We start from the raw sequence: 20,253 nt of genomic DNA, 5'->3' as shown, positions 1-20,253 counted from the left end.
GCAAGTAGGTAAACTATAGAACGTAAAATGAAAAAAAAAAAAAAAAAAAAAAAAGATCTGCTTACCATATTTGCTACTGCTACCTTCTTGTCTGCTCCCAAGCAGGGCAGAGAAATCCTGTTCCTCAGCATTTCCACTCCCCCTACCCCCCCGCCCACAGTACAGATGTTGTAAAAGCAGAACTTGAAGGTCTCCCGGCTTCAAGATACTGTAGTCTGAGACTTGCTCTGCTCAGATATTACAGACGAGAGCTTTACACACAACACAATTCAGTTCCAAAGTCAACAAGTTTTCTTTGAAAATAGATTTAATCTTATTCAAATTACAAATGTTCTATGTCTCTCTCCAAAACCACCTCCAAAGTTCTCCTCTGGACAAATGAAAAGTTTTCTAGGGAAAAATTCTGAAGAGAGTGAAAGAAAACATCACATTTTTTTTTTTTTTTTTAGTGTTGATCCATCAAAAGGTACATAATCAAAAAATGTCAGTGTCTGACCTGTCCACGAGGTGCCTGGATCATTCCATCTGAAGGAAAAAGGCGGAGGGGAGAATCACAATCCCCGCCGTGATTTGCTGCGTGAGAATGTTTTCATCTATCATGTCAGTTCATACTGGTATAACAGGCAAGGACCAGTGGCCCTCAAGGGAAGGCTTCATGGAGCAGAGGAGAAGAGAGAGGAACAGAAACGAGGACAGGGGATGCCTTCTGAGAAGACTGACTAGTGTCGAGCTGAACATTAACAGGCCAAGAGTGAAAAATCAACATTCTGTGATCAATGACTTTACAGAGAAGCTCAAGTTCTCTCTTTCTGGCACTACTGACATTCCCACCATTCTAGCTTCCAAATTCTAGAAAAAGAGAAAAAGATCCACAAAAATAGAGAATGTAGAAACTGCTCATTCTGTGTCTGGAGGAATGGCACTAGTACTTCAGTGCTCACACGCCTCCATGCAGGGATGCTCTGCACCAAGGACCCGGCTGGCTAGTGGCGCTTTGCTCCCCTGGTGCAGCTCCAAGCCCAGGGCTCTGAGCGCAGCTCGCCTACTTGGCCATCTTGCGGATCATGTAGTTGAGGATGCCCCCGTTGTGGAAATAAGTGAGCTCCACGTCCGTGTCGAACCTCATGATGGCCTGGAAGGTCTTCCCAGTATCCAGCTGTGACGACAAAGAAGCAGAGGAGAACCAGTGGGGGAGGAAGCCGGGCAGCTGTGTCAGGAGGGACGCCCCCTCTGCCCTCAGAGCTGCCCCTCAAAGCATGGTCCGCACACCAGCAGAGCCAGTGGCACATGGGGGCACGTGCTGTCCTGGCTCTAGCCCAGACCCAGTGAATCAGGGGCTATATTTGGACCAGCCCCCAGCCGACTCCTCTGTGCAGCAAAGCACCGCGGGGTGTGAATGATGGAGATGACGGACACCCAAGGGCCAAGTCTCTCGGGGCAGCAGCTCCTAGTAACATTAGACCTCCTCTGGGAGCCATGTGTCAGCAGAGGTCTCACTGAGGTGGTCCCTTAGGCAGCTGGTCCAGCTGCTGACCCTGGGACGTCAGCTCTGGGCCCCTGCCTTGCCTCACCTCAGGAGCTGTCGCATTACCTTTGGGCTAACCAAAACCTGGCACCTGAGGTGAGGCTTAAGAATGGGGTATGTCCACGTTTTGATAAAAAAAAAGATGTTTTTTAGATCATGTGAAAATGTCCTGTCTCCGAGCCTCCCGCACTCTTCTCTGGGTTCAAGAGAGATTGGGAGTCAGAGGAGACAGTGGGGCTGGTGGGGTTGGGGAGTAAGAAAGGAACCGATGGTAATTTTGTGAGTAAACAGAAATAGGTTATCAATCAACAGGTGTCCTCCTCACTGTGTTGTGAAGACAGAGCAGGTGATAGCAGAACTCCTAGGTCTAACGCACTCCTACTGAGTGATTGTTTTCCTTCCAAATCCACTCATTTCCTTCTGCCTTGAGATGAACACAGGGGCCTGTGACTTGGGCGTGGCATGGGGGGAGGAGCTCCAGCTTACCTTGACCTGCACTTTCATTCGTGGTGTGAGGTTTTCTGGAATGATGATGGTGTATCGTTCCCGCCCCGTGAGTCCCAGGGTCTCTGCAGTCTCCCCAGGGAGGTATTCGAGGGGAATCACCCCCATTCCCACCAAGTTACTGCGGTGAATGCGCTCGTAGCTCTCAGCCAGGACAGCTTTGATTCCCTGAGGAGCCAAGACAGTACTTTGGACACAGTTTCCGTTTTCTTTAGATACGCAGAAACTTGACAAAAGGCTTCTTCATTCAAAACTCCTCTCACACCTAAATTCTAAGTACCAATGAGTCATTTACATAAACAGTTACTCTAGTAAATAACACCGCAGCTGGTCTGCACGGACTGCCTACAATGTACAGGCAGTAAAATAAAGTGGCTTCTCTCATCCCATCCCCACCAGCCCTAGGAGATAGAGGCAACTGCTGTCCCATCACCCCCACAGTCAGTGGTGGTAGCTGGTATTTAACCCATGCAGCTCGACCACATACTTAGCTGCTTTGTGATACAACATCTCTTAGCACACTTCCACCGTATCTAGAATCCACACTGCAAAACAACATAACAAATTTTTCTCTTCTCTCCCTTGAATAGGTGCAGACACGAAAAGTTTTAATGGAAAACAACTTTCAGAACAAACTACAGAGGAAGGAACTGATGTGCTGCTTTTGTGAATCCTGTTTCAAGAACAGGAGGTCTTCCGTATGGATCTGTGTACACATGTGTTCACTTTGGGGGGAGTGGCAGCTTTGTAAACACATACTATGCACGTCCCTAGGCTGGGTGAGGGCTGCGCAGGGCTGCAGACCAGGTGTCCAGCTCCATCTGCCATGAGGAGAGCCCAGCACTGTTGAGCAGCCTGGCCGGGGAGGCCGGAACTCGGAGCTGTTCTGTACAGAAGCCTAGAGCCCAGGGGACCCCTCATGCGCCAGTCCTCTCAGCTTCCTTCAGCTCTTACAGCCCCCAGCGGCTGCACTGCCAGCTTCCAGCCCCATCCCTAAAACCCTTTCCTCTTCGGTAATTTCTCTGGTTCTTTTCAGCAGCTTCTAGAAAAGGCAGGCTTTTGATACCTTACCAAGTAATCAAAGAACATCTTTTGTTCCCTCCACAGAGCAAAATGATTGATAAAAAACAAAACAAAGCAATAAGTGTGATGTTCACAGAGATTTACTGAAGCCTGGATCCCCGGAGGGCTGCCTGCCAGACCCTGCCTTCTTTACCGTATGTGTGGAAATCACCGTATGAGGTGTTTCCCAAGGTTTAATTTGCTCGAGTCATAAATAAGAGATTGGCACCAGCTAGGTCATCTTACCCTACCCTGAGGATAGAAGCTGAGCTGGACTCTTCCCTGCTTTTGGGGCCGGACGATGCTCAAGAGTTAACAACTGTCTGCTCCCTGCATGGCCCCTCCATGGGGACACCTCATGAGGCTCAGGCCTCTGAGGAGCTGCCTGTCTTCGTCCAGAGAGAGCTGCCTTTTCTAGAGAGTCTGTAAGCTGACTCAGAGGCAGTGGAAGCCACTGTAACAAGTGCACTCCCCAAGTCCGTCCAGAGCACAGGCTCCTTACTTATACCCTCCTGTGAACCTCCTGAGAGACAACACGGGAGCAGTGGCCCAGGCTTACTGCTTCCTGGAACAATAGCCTAAAATACACTGCGGGTCCTCAACCTGAATAACAGGAAAACCGTGCCATTTTTCCCCATAAAAAAAGTCATGTTTACACATATTTGAAAATAATTTCAGAGACTTCACAGACCCTCCTCCCAACTGCTCCACAGACACCCCCAAAGATCCACAGTTCGTAGAATACGAGTATCTGATCTGAGGAACTGGTTCAACTCTACGTTACCCTTCACTGAGTGGGGTAAAGGCAGATCTGCCAAGAAGCAGGAGCTGAACAAACAGCACCTGCTTTCCTGAGCTTGCCTGTGGGCTCCCTCCACGTCACACTCACCAGGAGGAAAGGGCCCTTGGCCGCCCAGTCTCGGGAGCTGCCTGAGCCGTACTCTTTGCCGGCCAGAATGATCAGGGGCAGGCCTGCCTGCTGGTACTGCTCGGCGGCATCGAACACGTCAAGCTGAGGAAGAGAAAAGCAAGGTTTACACACGCAGCAGAGCGTGGACACAGGCCGGGCGACCTGGTGGGAAGGACAGGGTCTTCAGGGGCCCAAGTCAACACAAAGCCAACAGCCAACACTCAACCAGTCAGTGGCCTGCTCTACAGATCTCCAACTAGCTCCTGTCTATTCACCCCTCCCATGAGCTTTATATTCTTTTAACTGAAATGCCTAGTTTTTGTCCTGGTTTTAGAAAACCTAAAGCATCAAATCCTAAGGCATCAAGGGAAAAAAAAATAAAGTAGATCAGATTTTTTCCCCCCTCTTCCACTGATTTAACTATTTTACAGCTTAGAAAACAGAGAATCCCACCTAAACCTGGGTTTTGACTCATTCTCAGGGACTCAGTGATGGTCACTTATGTAGGGTAGCAACCACAAAGAAGGTGACATGTTCTGAAATGACATAAAATGCAAACATACATACATGTATTTATTTTAGATAAAGTGAGTGGGGGGAGGGGCAGAGGGGGAGAGAGGATCTTCAAGCAGACTCCCTGCTGAGCACAGGGCCTGGGGCGGGGCTTGATTCCAGGACCCTAAGACCATGACCTGAGCAGAAATCAACATTGAGCCACTTAACCGACTGGGTCACCCAGTGCCCCCAAATGTGAACTTGTATTATTCACCTTTCTATAAGGAGGTCAAGGCAGAGACAGCAGAAACACAGGTGGAAGCACAGATCAATACGGGACAGAAGAGGATTAACTAATATTTTGGTATATATGAGAAACATCTTCCACAAATGTCTTCATTTGTTTCTCACAAGAACTCTGAATGTTCTGCTGTGCCAAGACAAAGACATTGGATATTATTGCTGGTGACAGGAAACAACTGTTCTTCCTGGCTACTTAAGTAAAAAAAATTAAAAAAAAAAAAAAATCCCCCAAGAGAGGGTTTCCTTCAAAAGAAGCTCTAGAAAGGTGTATAATCAACCTTTCAAGTAAGCTTTCACAAATTACTATTTTGGTGGGCTGATGGAGGCTGTGGTTAGTTCCACACGGTGTTACCGAAATCTGGGGAGCTTATAAAGCAACATGCCCTTTCTTCTAAAGAAGAGGACGTAAAATTTGGTGGTTTCTTCCGTTACTGTGCCTCTGTGTTTTCAGTATTATATTTAAACTGCCAGTTCTCTATTTCTCCGTTTTTGTTATCAATTTCCTGCTTTGATGGGTATTTAGTTCTCTCTCCTTTTATTTTTTTTTTATTTTTTTAAAGATTTTATTTATTTATTTGACAGACAGAGATCACAAGTAGGCAGAGAGGCAGGCAGAGAGAGAGGAGGAAGCAGGCTCCCCGCTGAGCAGAGAGCCCGATGCGGGGCTCGATCCCAGGACCCTGGGATCATGACCTGAGCCGAAGGCAGAGGCTTTTAACCCACTGAGCCACCCAGGTGCCCCTAGTTCTCTCTCCTTTTAAAAAGATTTTATTTATTTATTTGAAAGAGACAGTGTGTGCGAGCAGAAGGAGGGACAGAGGGAAAGGGAGAGAATCCTAAATCAGACTCCTCGCTGAGCGCAAAGTCTGAGGGAGAGCTTGATTCCAGGACCCTGAGATCATGACCTGAGCTGAAATCAAGATGCTTAAAGGACTGAGCCACCCAGACACCCCAGGGATTTAGTTCTTGTAATTACCATTCCCCTGGGTACCCTCTCCCCAGCCTCCCAATATAATTATGTCATACATTTTGCGGAAGTCAATATTTGGTGTTTGTACTACTTTAACCATGTGAATGTTATTTATAGCTGAGTCAAGTAATGTACTCTGATTTCCTTTTCTTGGTAATTAAGAAAAATTTCCACTGGAATTAATAATTTCCTTTTTGTATGTGTGCTCACCTGTTTCTATGTCCCAACCCATCAGTTAATCCCCACTCTGCCTAAAGGATAATTCTCTAAAGACATTCAACTGTATCAGGAAGTCTGTCATTTAAAAATCTCTTCCATGGGGATGCCTGGGTGGCTCAGTAGGTAAAGTGTGAAGCATCTGCCTTTGCCTCAGGTCATGATCCCGTCAGTCTAGCTCCCTGCTCAGCGGGGAGTCTGCTTCTCCCTCTGCCCCTCACCTCACTCAAGCTCTCTCTCTCAAATAAATAAAATCTTTAAAAAAAATTAAAACTAAAAAAGGAAGTAAAATTCTTTTCCATGGAGATCTCTCTCCAGGAGCTTCAGTCCTAATTTCGACTGATTCTCCTCTAGAGGTAGTGCATTCCTGTGATGGAAGAATCTTCCTTCACCAACATCTTGGGGATTCCCTGCATTTCTTTTTCCTGGATCCTAAATCTTACCCCTTTTTGCCTTATTTCATCATTTTGGTAAAAAACATTCACCAAGTATCTTCCTGAGGAGTATTTTTAAAGTTTTTGAATCTGAATGTGTTATTACTTTAACATGGGACACAGAATTTTGGGGTGCAACCAGTCTAAGTTTCCAGTGTTGGTTTGAGCACTTCTGATCCCCAGCACATGGCACAGAAGCTGTTTTTCCCTCTTTGGAAGTTTCTAGATCTTGTCCTCATCGCTGCTGTTCTTAACTTCACACCAGAGCGATTTGGAGGTGGTCTTCCATAATCATGTAGGTATGCAGTGGCTGTTCTGTGGAGTTGGATCTGGCAGTGGGGGAGTTTTCCTTGCGTTACTTCCTGGATAATAACCTCTCTTCTCTTCTCGTCATCTGTTTAGTCAGATGCTGAGCCTCCTCATTTCAGTCTTTAATTTTTTTATATTTTCTCTAATTTTTCCTTTGTCTTTCTGTTCTATACTCGGAGAGATTTTCTCAACTAATCAGCTTTTCCTGTGACTTTTTTAAGGAGCTTTTTTTTTTTTTTTTTTAAACAGCATTTTCTTTCTTTTTTAATTACTATTTTTTACCAAGAGCCCTTTCTTGTCCTTTGATTACTTTATGCCAACAGAAAATCATTTCATCACTCTGAGAAGATAATCATTTTATCATTTTCTTGTACTCTTTGCATTATCTCTGTTCTTTTCCCTTCCCCTTCTGTTTTTTTGTCTAGGTTTATCTTTCAAGTTCAAGTCTTGGCTCAAATGGCTGTTCATCTCTGAGTCTGGTCTCCTTATGTAAGAGGAGGCCCTGAACATCTGATGAGAAGTCCTGTGTCATGGAGGGTTTGTAAATATGTGAGGTTCGCTATGACATTCAGTATACTGGAGCCCCTCCCCCTCCCCCCACCCCGCCAGTGTCTATACTGCCCGTCTTTCCCCTTGTCTCTAGGGCATTCCACCACCTAAATGTATCTTTTCCATTTAATAGCTTGCTTATCATCCCTGCTCCTCCCTGAACACCTACCTACCAGGCACTGACTTCTGTTGGGTCCTGGTGATCAGTGATGACCTATGAAGAGTTTGCTTTACCAAAATCTGTTAGAAGTGAGGTAGTATGGGTGGTGGTAAACCACACTGACATTGGAGCCTGACTCCCTGGGTTTTGTTTTGAAGATTGATTGATTGATTGATTTCAGGCAGGGAGGAGCGGAGGAAAAGAGAGAAGGTTAAGCAGACTCTGGGCTTAGTGCGGAGACTGTTGTGGGGCTTGATCTCCTGACCTGAGATCTCAACCTAAGCCAAAACCGAGAGTTGGATGCCCCACTGACTGAGCCACCCAGGTGTCCCCAGACTCCTTGGGTTTTAATCTCCATTTTTATTATCTTAATGGACAAGTATGGTACCTCCCTCAAAGGGTGGTTATGAGGATTAAAGAAGTCAATATAGGCAAAGAGCTTAGAAGAGTATGTGGGATGTAATAAGTTCTATAGAAATCCTAGCTGTTATTATTTTTAAGTAAGTCAGGAGGGTGATTTCTCAAGTAACTCAAACAGTTCTCAAGCAGCTTGGCAGCTCCTGCTGGAGAGGGAAGCAACACCGAGGACCCACGACATGTGCCAGATCCTCTGCTCTGTATTTAATACACATCATTCTATTTAAGCTTAGGCCTCCCAGCCTCACAGGGTGGATATCCTGCTTCGGAGGTCAGAAGAATGAAGCTCAGAGAGGGCAATAACTTGCTGAAGCCTCCACAGCCGGTCTGTCAGACTCAAAGCGCAGACTCTCCCGCCTGTCACATGCCTCCCTCCCGTGTGGGAACGAACAGTTCCTGCTGTAACAGGCCAACTGCAAAGGGATTCCGTCAGGACAGCTGCAGGCCTCAGTGGGACTCTATGTTCCTCTATGGGGACTTAATTAAATGCTAATAAAGTCATACAATAGCACCTGTTGATAAATATCCTCTATCTTAACCTGAAGTTCCCCTTCAAATACTCTGAATTGATGGCATTTCACTCAGAGCTTCATAAACTCAACTCCCAGGAAGCCATGAAGCAGAATCTCTAAGCAGGAAGAGAAAGTTGTAAAACTTTAAAAGGGCATCTCTATCCATGATGAACTTTCTCGAAACAAGAGGTACCACGGGGCTATAAAGAAAAAACAAGGCCCAAAGGAAAGCAACCATGTAAATGTCCAATCACCCAGAGCCTGACAAAGGGATAGTACTCACAATTTCTCCAGAAGGCAGATGTATAGTCTGTGGTGCCTGCTTGTTCAAAAATTTGTTTAATAAGCGAATGTTGGCAAACGTCCCCCGTGCCATGATGGCATCATTCCCTCGGCGGGAGCCATAGGAGTTGAATTCTCGTGGAGTCAAGCTAATAATGCAAGCAGGAGAGGAGCTAGGTTAGTGAACGGTGCAAAGACAAAACTTAGCTTCCATCAAGAAAAAGGAAAAATCACCGACCTAGATATCTAAGTCTACTAAGCATCACTCTCCAAGACAGAAAAGCTGGTTCTTTTATCTTCTGCTGAGCGTAGAGTCAGAGATTAGAGGTGGGACAGTGAAAGGGGGAAATCAACATTGTCTCAGGATCAACTTCTAGTCTTTTAAATCTGAATAGAAAAACCAGGAGGAACTCTAATGAGTATTCATTTTACTGATTCAATAGGGTAGCCTAGAAAGTGTCACAAAAGATAAAAGGGCACCTGGGTGGCTCAATGGTTAAGCAACTGCCTTCCGCTCAGGTCATGATCCTGGAGTCCCGGGATCGAGTCCCACATTAGGCTCCCAGCTCCAAGGGGAGTCTGCTTCTCCCTCTGACCTTCTCCCCTCTCATGCTCTCTCTTACGGTCTCTCTCTCAAATAAATAAATAAATAAATCTTAAAAAAAAAAAGATGAAATATTAAAAATGGGTAAGAAAAAGGAAAGCAAAAGACTAATCAGCATGGGCCAGTGGGGTGGAGCCAAGAATTAGGGAAACATAAAATATGCTCTGTAAACTAACTGGAAGGAGGTATACATTTGTCCTCAAGTCATCAAGAACACAGGACAGGCAACATGATTTACAATTTTCATAAGATAAAAGTCAGAGTGGTGCCAAAGAGGCAGAACAGCTTTTCCTGGTCCTGAAATCAAAGAAAAATTCTGTCTGGGGGCCCCGGTGAAAGGACACTTTGTGACAGCAGGAACATTTTACAGTAACACAGCGATCGGCTCACTGGGTTTCTTTAAAAATGCTAGGACGTGTGTGTGAGTGGTAGTTTAATCTCACCGTGAGATGTGATCTGGAGATGGAGAGAGTCTGTGAATGGGATTCAGGAGCAGGTGAGCATGTCTACAAACTCCTGAAATTGTATCCAGAATGTTGGGGATATGTGCACTTTTCTAGGAAGGTAGGATTCTTTTCATTCAATTCCCTAGAGTCCATATCTCAAAAGTGTCAACCATCACCAATCAAAAAAAGTAGTGGTCACTGCTTCTTTCCTTAGTTTCTTTCTCCAGCCTCAACCGCCGTCTCTGTTTATTGGTGAATCCTTTTCTCCCATTCATTCAGTCAGTCATTCAGCAACTACTGAGCCCCAGCTACATGCCAAGAACTATTCTCAGGGATTGAGGTAGATCAAGGAACAACACAGATGAGGATTCCTGCCCTTGCAGGGCTTACTTCTAAAAGGTAGAGACAGGGGCGCCTGGGTGGCTCAGTGGGTTAAGCCTCTGCCTTCGGCTTGGGTCATGATCTCAGGGTCCTGGGATCGAGCCCCACATCAGGCTCTCTGCTCGGCAGAAAGCCTGCATCCCCCTCTCTCTCTCTGCCTACTTGTGATCTCTCTCTCTCTATCAAATAAATAAATAAAATCTTTAAAAGGTAGAGACAAATAATCATAATTTTAAAATGAGTATCTTACCTAAGTGTTACTACATTGTGGTTAATAACTGAGGGGGAAAAAAGTAGATCAAGATGAAAACAGGGGTACAGTGGGGGTGACCTCATGGAGGAAGACTTGAAGTGGCAAGGGAGTTGGGGAAGAGCATCCAAGAGGAAAAAACAGCCAGCTCAACCAAAGGCTCTCAGGCAGAAGGGTATTTGAACTCACCTGGAATATTCAACAACTGAGGCACCCACCAATGTAGCCAGAGCAGTGTGGGGAGGGGAAAGAGCAGGAATTCGTGGACCCCTCTCAAATATCCCCTGCCCTTCTCTGCTCGGTGATGCACTTAGGTCTCCCATTCAAAGCACAATCCCTCCCTTCAGAATCTTATCCTTTGTGTCTGTGTGTAGCAAGTCCCTGTACATTTAATACAATGTTGCCCCACGTTAAAAAAAAATCTTGAGATAGACTCCTGTGCATCCCTTACTCTAGAGGCGGGCTAGGTTCTGATGCTTACAGCACTCCCGTCTCTGGGGAACGTGGACTACTTTTGCTCTGAACATGACTGTCCTATAGGATGCACCAGGAGGAGGCAGAGGCTGAGTGGGGCTCAGCAGGATGGAGAGGTGTGAAGAAAACACCTCAGCCACCAGGAAAGCGAGATGGGGTCAAGGCCATTTTCCTCTGGCACTGACTTAAAAAAAAAAAGGAAAGAAAGAATGAATAAGTTTTGAATTTTGTTCTTAGATTAGCTCTGGGCCCATCCCTGAAGATGTGGAAATGGGAGGTGCCAGCGGAGCCGGAATGTTTATCTCCCCAGATAATTCTCAGGGAAAGTCAGCTCTGGGACAGACTCTGACCACTCTCGGTGTATTAGAGGACAGTGCGTAATACTGGTTTGGTACCCGCTGACGTCAGTCTGTGATTGATGAATCCATCAATGGATGTGTCAGCGGCAAATCACAGTCAGACATGTCTCAGGCAGGGGGCAGCAGTGCAGAGGACACCCCATTGAGTGCCCCGCAGGCTGAGAGCAGAGCCTGGACTCCAGTGGGGACACTGGCACAGAAAGAAGGTCCCTGTGCTAGGGTTTCCTCACTCATGGAATCTCCCAAGGAAGCTGTAAAGCAGCAAACAGAAAACGTGACTGGTTTTCAAGCCTCAAGGTTTGGTGAAAAACCAGAGTTTGATTGAAAAGAGAACATGTCAACAGAAACACCGGCCTCATTCTCTCCATTTTTGCTGCTTAGTCTTTCTTCCCCTCGCTCACACTTACCCTCTGTTAGTCAAGTAGCGAGCAGCAGGGCTGTTTCTTGCGATATTTCCAGCCGGAGAGATGTGGTCAGTTGTTACGGAATCTCCCAAGTTTAACAGCACGTAGGCATCCACTATAGATTTGGGCGGCTGAAGAGCCAAAGTCTAGCAAAGAATACGCCAGTCAGTGCCAGTTCAGGTTTTCTCCAGTCACCAGGGTGGACCTGAATTGGGTGACAGCCCTACGGTGCTGTACAGAAAATTCTAGGTTTTTGGTTTTAGCAGAGGTGCTTCCAAAAGTAAGGTGAATTTACTCCAAACATTCACATTCCACCCCTGAAGGGAGGCAAAGTACTGGGACTATTCCCTCGAAAGCAACAGGAATGCAGCTGCAAATGACCTTCTGTGTCTCCACATCCAGGGAACGGAGATGCTGAGGACAACCAGAACCCTGGCTTCTACTCCCCTCCTCTTCCCACCAGCAGTGCGTAAACTCCTTGATCATCAGTTATAGGTAAGATTTCCCTTGTTTTTTTTTTTTTTTTGAGTATAAAGTTTAAATATAGCGGGCCCGGGGATGTTTTGCTGAAACAGTCAGTCCTCAGACTTTTTGGAGTCTCTGTCCAGGTGGTACGGGATGGCCAGGGCGTGTCCGCTCAGACACACAGATCCCCTGGACAGAGACACTGTAGAGCCAAGTACCCCAGTGTCTCAGAACTCTCCCCAGTACTGTCTGCTCGTGTTGGTAAAGGTTTCACTGGAATGCATAGTTAGAGTAAGAGTAGAAGGTAATCAGATAGACTTTATAAGGAAAGAGAATTTTGAAAAACTCATTTTGTTAAAAATAAAAAAGTCATACCAGGTTTTCAAAGAATGGTGGTGACTTAATGTATGTAGATTTGGGATTCCAGCAATACAGCTTGTCCGACGGGGCTGCTAAGGCATTCCAGCTTTCATTCACGGTCTTACAAACAAAAAAGAAGAAAGGAAAGCAAATCTAATTACACTGCATTCAAAGTTAAGTGTGACATGAAACCAGAAACTATATATCCTAAGAGTACAATAAAAACCATTCTTAGCATAATACCCTCTAGGTATGAAAGTGAAATAGCCAAAGACAGATACTATGATTTCCTTGCTAGGGGGAATCTATAAAACAAAGTGAACAAACAAAGCAGAAACAGATCCATAAACACAGAGAACTAACTAATGGTTGCCAGAGGGGAGGGGAGGTGTGAGGATGGGCAAAAAGGGGCACAGGGGAGGGGGAGGTACATGCTTCCAGTTACGGAATGAGTAAGTCACGGGGATGAAGGTACAGCGTTGGGAATTCAGTCAATGGTATCGTAATAGTGTCGAATGGTGACAGATGGTGGCTATGCTTGGGTAACGCACAGAGTTGTCCGATCACCATGTTGTACACCTGAAGCCAATGTAACACCGTGTGTCAACTGTACTTCAATAAAACCCAGACCAAAATAGTTCTTATTCTAGTCACATAAAAGAGCTCCTTGACACTAAGACACTGTCATGCCAGATGACTTCAAAATACACAAACACTGCGACAGGCAGCCTAGAAGATGGCCCTAAGGACCTGCCCCCACCCACTGCACACCCTTAAGCGATTGGCTCCTGCTGAGTGTGGGCTGAACCTGGTGACTCATTTCCAAGACTGGGTTATAAAGAGACTGCCTTCTGTCTGACTCTCCCTTTCCGGCCTGCTCTGATGGAAGCCAGGACCATGCTGTGAGCTGTGAAGAGACCCCTGAGCAAGGCAATGGGGAAGAGCCTCTAGGGAACCATCAGAAGGGAACGGAGACCCTCAGTCCGACAGCCTGTGAGGTGTATTGTCCTGCCAACAACCACTCGAGTTGCCCTGGAAGTGGATCCTCCCCCAGCTGAGCCTTCAGATGAGCTCTACACCAAAGGACACCTCGGTTGGTGCCTTGTGAAGGCAGAGGCGCCCAGGTAAGCCACACGTGGATTTCTAATCCACAGAAACCATGAAATTTAATAAAGTCGGTTTCTAAGTTTTGGGATAATTTGTTGCACAGCAAGAGATAACTAAGCCATATACATAATATAATTTATGAAAAAATAATCCAGATTGTACCCAAGGGGAAATTATTTACTCTCTCAAGATTTGGGGAAGTAGATGTCCAGGTCACAGGGACACGGGACAGCAAATGACAGCTGCTATGCATTAAAGTCAGCTTCAACTGTTTCCATGGGGCCATAACTTCAGTCTTTGGAGAAATGCATTTAACCCAGTGCCCTGCAAACTTGTTCATACCACTTCCCAGTGAGCACCCTGAGGGAGATCATGGTCCATGAATGTGATCCCAATTTGACCCTCTTTCCCAGATAGTCTGCTCTTGTATTTCAAACCCAAGACCCAGTCAGCATTCCTTGGGTGAGCCTAACACAACTCTCCTTCTCAGAGAAAGGAATAACATCCAAGGGTCTCAGAAAATGATACTGAGCCCCACACATTTTCTCCCTATTTATCAAATGTGCAGAAAGGTTTATTTAATTCAGTAGTTTGGTGCTTTTTCCTTAGTGGCTTTTTAAATTTTTTTTTAAGCATCCAAATAATTCTGGGAGGGGCATCCAACCCATGAACTCTACGTCAGTGAGACTCTATAGTGACATGAGGGATCCCCAACCACAGCCGGCACAGCACCCAGGGTCTGAGGCAGGGAGGTTCTGGCGAACTGGGTAGGAATCACACACAACCTACAACCTCTCTTCTTGAGACTGCTGCCAAGTCTGGGACCTTTGTCCAAATCTGGGAAGATCTGGAGCGTGTGGGGTGTGTAAAAATGGAAGTCACAGGAGAAAATGACTGAGAACTACCTCCTTGGTTATCTGAAGAAAGAAATGTGACTTCCTCTAGTTTCTACCACCATCGGCCTTGGGATCTGCAGATGCCACAGAGGAACGGCTGTCCCCTCGCCACAAGTGGGCAGAGTGGACGGGGACCTCACCTCTATCTTCTGGTAGACCTCCTTAAACATGCCCGGGATCACGTACTGACGCTCTACCGCCTGGATCTCGTCTCGGGTTGGCCAGATGTCTTTCAGAAATACCTGCTGTCCCTCTGCATTGACCCCTGGGGAAAATAAGTTTATTAAGGAGAAAAACTGCATTTAATAGCCCATTTTCATGATCCCAACCAGTCTAATCCCATTCGCTGTGGTAGAAGCATTCTGTAAAGTCCATGCCAACACCGTGTGGTGAAGTGTGAATTGCTGGCACTGGAGGACGTGGGTCAGGCTCCTGACAGCCTCTTGTCACAACACTTTCAGAACCCGACCAATATGTAATCTTGCTTCACGTGTGCTTCTGCTTAAAGACACTCATCTAGGTCATCTTGCTGAAGCATTTACGAGGAAGTCCCAGCCAACAGCACTACAACTCATGCCTGAACAAAGTCTACCTCCCATGAGGCACCCCCAACCTTCTTGGGCTTCCGCACGGTAGACAGCACTTCGGCATTATGCTTGGGGGCTATTTTTAAAAAGTGAAATCACCAAAACCACAAAAATGTGGAAAAACATGGCACTACACAGAGCATGAACAGGATATGCGAGCTGAAAGGAGAAGGCAGGGCCCTGCCTCGTTCGGCCGCAGCTGAAGTGACGCAAAAGCTTTACCCCTCTGTGCACATCTGCCAATTACTACGGAGGCAAGACGAGTCTTGATTTGGGGGCTCAATTACATTTATTGAAGAGGCAAATTTGCAAATACTGAATCCACACATGAGGATCGACTCTAGCTCTAGTGGTGATCTCCTAACAGTAAATTGAAGGGGCACCGTTGTCATATTATTGAATCTGCTGAGACTGGACAGAGGAGGACACAGCAAGACCTCCAGAGGAAAGGAAACAAAAAGCATCATTTCTCTGGATCTGGGGAGGCTGAACTATTTGAGACATGTTCCTACACTGGATATGTTAAAACAGTGCCCCATGTTAGATAAAATCGGAGCTAGAAATTGGAGGGGGAGATGAACCATGAGAGACTATGGACTCTGAAAAACAACCTGATGGTTTTGAAGGAGCGGAGGGTGGGAGGTTGGGCCAGCCTGGTGGTGGGTATTAAGGAGGGCACGTGTTGCACGGAGCCCTGGGTGTGGTGCATAAACAATGAAATCTAGTACACTGAAAAGTAATTAAAAAAATAAAAAATTAAAAAAAAATCGGAGCTAGAAAGAGAAGAATTGGGGATGAAGCCAGAATAGGACACTCTCTCTGACTTTTCAGATTTCCTTTTGTCATCCCTTATCCTTCATTCGATTTTTGTCTGTTCCAGTTCTGTCTTGGCTGTGTATGGGGAGAAAAGAAAATATTCTTCTCATCTTTGTCAGTTCTATGCCTCATTATTTATTAGCACCATGCTCTAACCAGCTGAACTAACCGACCACCTACCTATGCCTCATTATCTATTAACAAAAGTGGTTACTCTCCCTCCAGTAATATTTTTGAATTCGCCCGAAAACAGACAAAGGCAGCCCCACAAACTACATCTTACCCAGCGGCTCTTTCTCAAAGTTGATCCTGATGGTCCCAGCAATTGCATAGGCTATCACCAAGGGCGGAGAGGCTAAGTAGTTGGCGCGGGTATTGGGGTGGACTCGACCTTCGAAATTCCTGTTCCCAGAGAGTACTCCAACAGCAACCAGGTCTCCCTGTGTCCGGCAAGAGAAAGATCTGGTGACACGGAGAAGGGGGCCAGGCTTTCTGTCTTAGACCACCTACAGAACGCTCCCATCACAGGGGTAGTTCTTTAACCTCCCTTTGCCTTGGTCCTCTGCCTGTTGGGAGAAGAGCATGCATGGGTGTCCCTGGGGAGACTGTGGCGAAGGACACCAAGAGAAATGAAATCCCAGGTGTGTCAGAAGGCAGCATACTCGTGATTTTGCCACCCAGGGCCTGAGAACCGGAGGGAAAGTCCAATAGTTGAAAGCTAAAGGAAGCCACACTGACCTCCATAGGTTCTGTAATTCATGCAAACCAAATGGTGCTTCTCAATGCTACAGAATTTATGGGAGAGAAATCAAGGCCATGCAATGCAGTTTCGACTGCACTGTGTAGAGACACACCTGACTTTGAGCCAGGCTGCAGATGGCCAGGCACACAGAGTCCTGGAGCCGTGTGTAGTCCAAGAGCCCATGTGTGTGGGCACTGTGCCAAGTCCTTCACATCCACTGTCGTCTCCATGCTCACAACTCTGTGAAACAGGTCCTATCATCATCCCCAATTTACAGGTGCGAAAACTGAGGTACAAGGTCGATAGCTAGTCGGGTTAGCTTGACTTCAAAGACCATATGTCTGAACACACCCCCTGCTGCCATGGGACTTCCTGAGATGACCAGCATTCAGGTCACACATCACATGAAAAGAGCCCCACAGGCTCCTCGGTCATTACCTGCGTGATGGCTTCGACCACAGGGTCAGGTAAGGGCCCGCTGTTGCCGATACAGGTCATGCAACCGTAGCCCACCACATCAAACCTAGCCGCCGGAAGAGAAGCGAGACGGAGAATGAGTCCCAGCGAGCTGCTCTGCTGGGGACAGTTCTAGAGACAGCTGATTCACAGAGAACGGGGGCATGTGGAATAAGTATAGTCCTGTTTCTACAAAGCTTTCATTCTCAGGAGTGCTGTAAAGATTTTTAAATTTTAAGTACTATCTATCCCCCAACGTGGGGTTTGACCCCACAACCCTAAGATCAAGAATCGCATGTTCTACGTGAGCCATCCAGGTAGAGCATTTTAATATACTACTCATCTATTCTACATCACTCAGTCTTTTCTGAGTAAATTGTAAAAAGGGGCCTATCTAGGCTTTTTAAAAATTGAAATCACATCACCATTTAATTTCTCTCATCACTACTTTGATTGTATAATCAATAAGGACTTCGACTTTTATGAGACATCCAAATAAAATCTTTCTCATCCAGGGCACCTGGGTGGCTCAGTGGGTTAAGCCGCTGCCTTCGGCTCAGGTCATGATCTCAGGGTCCTGGGATCGAGTCCCGCATCAGGCTCTCTGCTCAGCAGGGAGCCTGCTTCCCTCTCTCTCTCTCTCTCTGCCTGCCCCTCCGTCTACTTGTGATCTCTCTCTGTCAAATAAATAAATACAATCTTAAAAAAAAAAAAAAATCTTTCTCATCCAAATCAGGAATAGTGGGGAAACTGGAGGAATTGTATTCGGTAACAAATGACTTGTTTAAACCAAGGAATTAAAACATGTCTAGCCAGTTATTTTCATGCCAAACGGCAGCCTCTCAGCTGCTGAGCCAGCACTAGCCCGTCTCATGATCTCTGCCAATTGAGAAGAGACATCCCCCCCTCCAGAAGGCTGTGGCGCCACATCAAAGCACAGGCTTATTTCAGCCCTGCTTTGCCCTTCAAGGGCACGCTTGTCTGATGAACAACAAGCACAACTGTCCACAGGAGGGCCTGACTCTGTGGGAATGTGAGGGTGGAAGTCTGCTCACTGGCTGATGAGACTCATCAGATACCATCAGAGAAGGTGATGCGGTGTGATACGTGTGGAATAAAATACAACATAAGTGACGGTATAAAAGAAAATGCCTCCTCACCCAAGCTGGGACAGATATGGCATGACCCCGCTCTCCCGCAGGTAGTAGGTGACCACACCGCTTCCAGGAGACAGGCTAGTTTTGATGTAAGGCTTCACGTTCAGGCCAGCATTCACAGCTTTCTTTGCTAACAGTCCTGTGAAATGGTAAACACCGACACAGTGTTGGGTGGCCTCCCGCTCTCGGTGCCGGGGCGGTTTTAGGAGAGAGACCGACCCCTCCGTCTGTGTCACCTACCACCGCCCAACAAAGCCCTGATCACGGTGCTGACTGTTCTTTTGCTACCTAGCACAAATCAACAACTCACTGACCCAAAGGTATTTGCAGATACACAGTAAACTCAAAATTAGTCAAGGAAATGAAGAAAGAGATAGGCTTTTTCTTTTGAAGATATAAACCTAAAAATATTAAGGAATATATTATAGAATTAAGATTTTAACTTTTGGAGGAAAAATAATCTTTCTGATTATGTTTTATTTGGATGAAGATTATAACTGGTAGGGCCCTTTCTTAAAGGATATAAACTGTGTACTGGTTAGTGAGAAGTACGGTCAGGGTAGAGTAAAAATCTAGTCCCCAGGTATTCTTTTAAAGGAGAAAATCAAGAGCTCTCGGCTGCTGGAATTTTGGCAAATACAGAGACTACTGCAGAGACGCTGGGTGCTTTCTTATGACATATCAGAGAATTTGGAAAGAAATGAGTGGGGGTAAAAAGGCACAAGACTCTACAGACAAGCTACTGACTTGTCTTAAGGAAACTCATTTGCTCCAGACACAAAAAGCTTAGGGATCAACGCATGAATTCTTGGACAAAGGTGTTCCATATGTACGTGTACACTTTTTAAAGAAAGAAGTCTTTGATGATTTTGGTTTATGGACACAAAAGGAACTCTTGGGAATGACAAAAAAATCTTGACACTAAAGAGACTTCTATTAATAAAACTCTGTATATAATATCAACTACTTGACCAGAATTGCTTAGAGCCAAGTAAGCTCCCTGTGCCCCAATTCAGAGATACTTAAAATACTTCTGAGACAGACTGAAGTCTGGTGTACAAAAAGGCCTATCAGGGTTTTTACAGACACTAATCTGTGATATGAAAATAGTTTTTTTTTTCTTTTAGAGTCTGACACAAGATTCTAAGCTTACCAGAAAATTTTTTTTTTTTTTTTGCTTTCTTCTACTTATTTTCTGCGTTAATTCCAAAGACAAGTATGCATTATGTATTCTACTTTACATACTTTGCTTTGGACACTCATTATTGTGTAAACACTTTTGGACCAACACATTTCTGCATCAGGAAAAGAAAAGGTTTGGGGAATTGCACGTAGATTCAGGTAAGCCCCAAGGTAGTGTCTTGAAAGATTCCCGCCCACGTGTCCCCATGACCTCGGGGAGGGAGGCCGACACTCACCTGCCCCTAACATCACAGATGGGTTACTGGTGTTTGTGCAGCTAGTAATGGCAGCGATGACCACAGAACCATGAGTAAGGGTGAATTCGCTATTATTGTAGATAAACGTCTTGTGGTCATTATGACGGTCCAGAGCAACCTGGAATCCTTTAAACCCTTGCTATGGGAAAGGAAAAAAAAAAAAAAAAAAAGGAAGAAAAAACACTGTGAAATGTTCTCACTTTAGAAGAAAAAGAAATACCTTGTACGTATAATTTCAAAAGCCAATTTTTAGCAAAACAAATATCTCGGCCAATGAACTCTGAAATGCTACAGAAAAATGAAAGCCTCTTTATTGTTTTTAAATCTTTATAAAAGACAGTCATAATTTCTGACTCTCACTCTGCTTTGAAGTCCTATTAACAATGACTTGCTTACAACTACAAATTTAGTTCCAAGTTAGTCTAATTAAAGCAGATGACATTATTGTAGAGTTTCATGGATATGAACCACAGTCACTGATTCTAACATGGTGGAAATTTAGAAAAAGGTGTCCTTTTGGACAGATTCAACTAACCGTGGTCAATAAGGCAAATCAAGTACAGCTGAACATTTGGTGTCATGCTGATGGACCCACGATAAAATGTATCACATATCTTAATCATCATTTGGGGAGATGTTCATTGAAAATCTGCACACAAGAC

The 20,253-nt window shown here is 45.6% G+C and overlaps 1 protein-coding gene across 2 annotated transcripts in view; it reads right to left on the bottom strand.

Moving 5' to 3' along the window:
• Nucleotides 1–295: 295 nt before the first annotated feature.
• Nucleotides 296–20,253, bottom strand: part of ACO1 (aconitase 1) — a 56,248-nt gene continuing 36,290 nt past the window's right edge. Inside the window, exons 11-21 of one of the 2 annotated variants that reach the window (XM_032860343.1) lie at nt 19,571–19,730; nt 18,156–18,291; nt 16,978–17,062; nt 16,081–16,237; nt 14,535–14,659; nt 12,407–12,511; nt 11,570–11,712; nt 8,650–8,797; nt 3,981–4,103; nt 2,012–2,197; nt 296–1,156 (exon numbers count right to left, since the gene is read on the bottom strand). In XM_032860343.1, the coding sequence (XP_032716234.1) occupies nt 1,043–1,156; nt 2,012–2,197; nt 3,981–4,103; nt 8,650–8,797; nt 11,570–11,712; nt 12,407–12,511; nt 14,535–14,659; nt 16,081–16,237; nt 16,978–17,062; nt 18,156–18,291; nt 19,571–19,730 (1,482 nt within the window). In that variant the 3' untranslated portion in view covers nt 296–1,042. Of the gene's footprint in view, nt 1,157–2,011; nt 2,198–3,980; nt 4,104–8,649; nt 8,798–8,900; nt 9,036–11,569; nt 11,713–12,406; nt 12,512–14,534; nt 14,660–16,080; nt 16,238–16,977; nt 17,063–18,155; nt 18,292–19,570; nt 19,731–20,253 lie in introns of those variants that run through there. The other variant, XM_032860344.1, reaches the window with a different exon arrangement.

Source organism: Lontra canadensis, unplaced genomic scaffold (assembly GCF_010015895.1).
Source record: "Lontra canadensis isolate GAN:19392208 unplaced genomic scaffold, GSC_riverotter_1.0 scaffold19, whole genome shotgun sequence".
In the NCBI taxonomy this organism is placed as follows: Eukaryota; Metazoa; Chordata; class Mammalia; order Carnivora; family Mustelidae; genus Lontra; species Lontra canadensis.
This window is presented reverse-complemented; position numbering and strand designations above follow the sequence as displayed.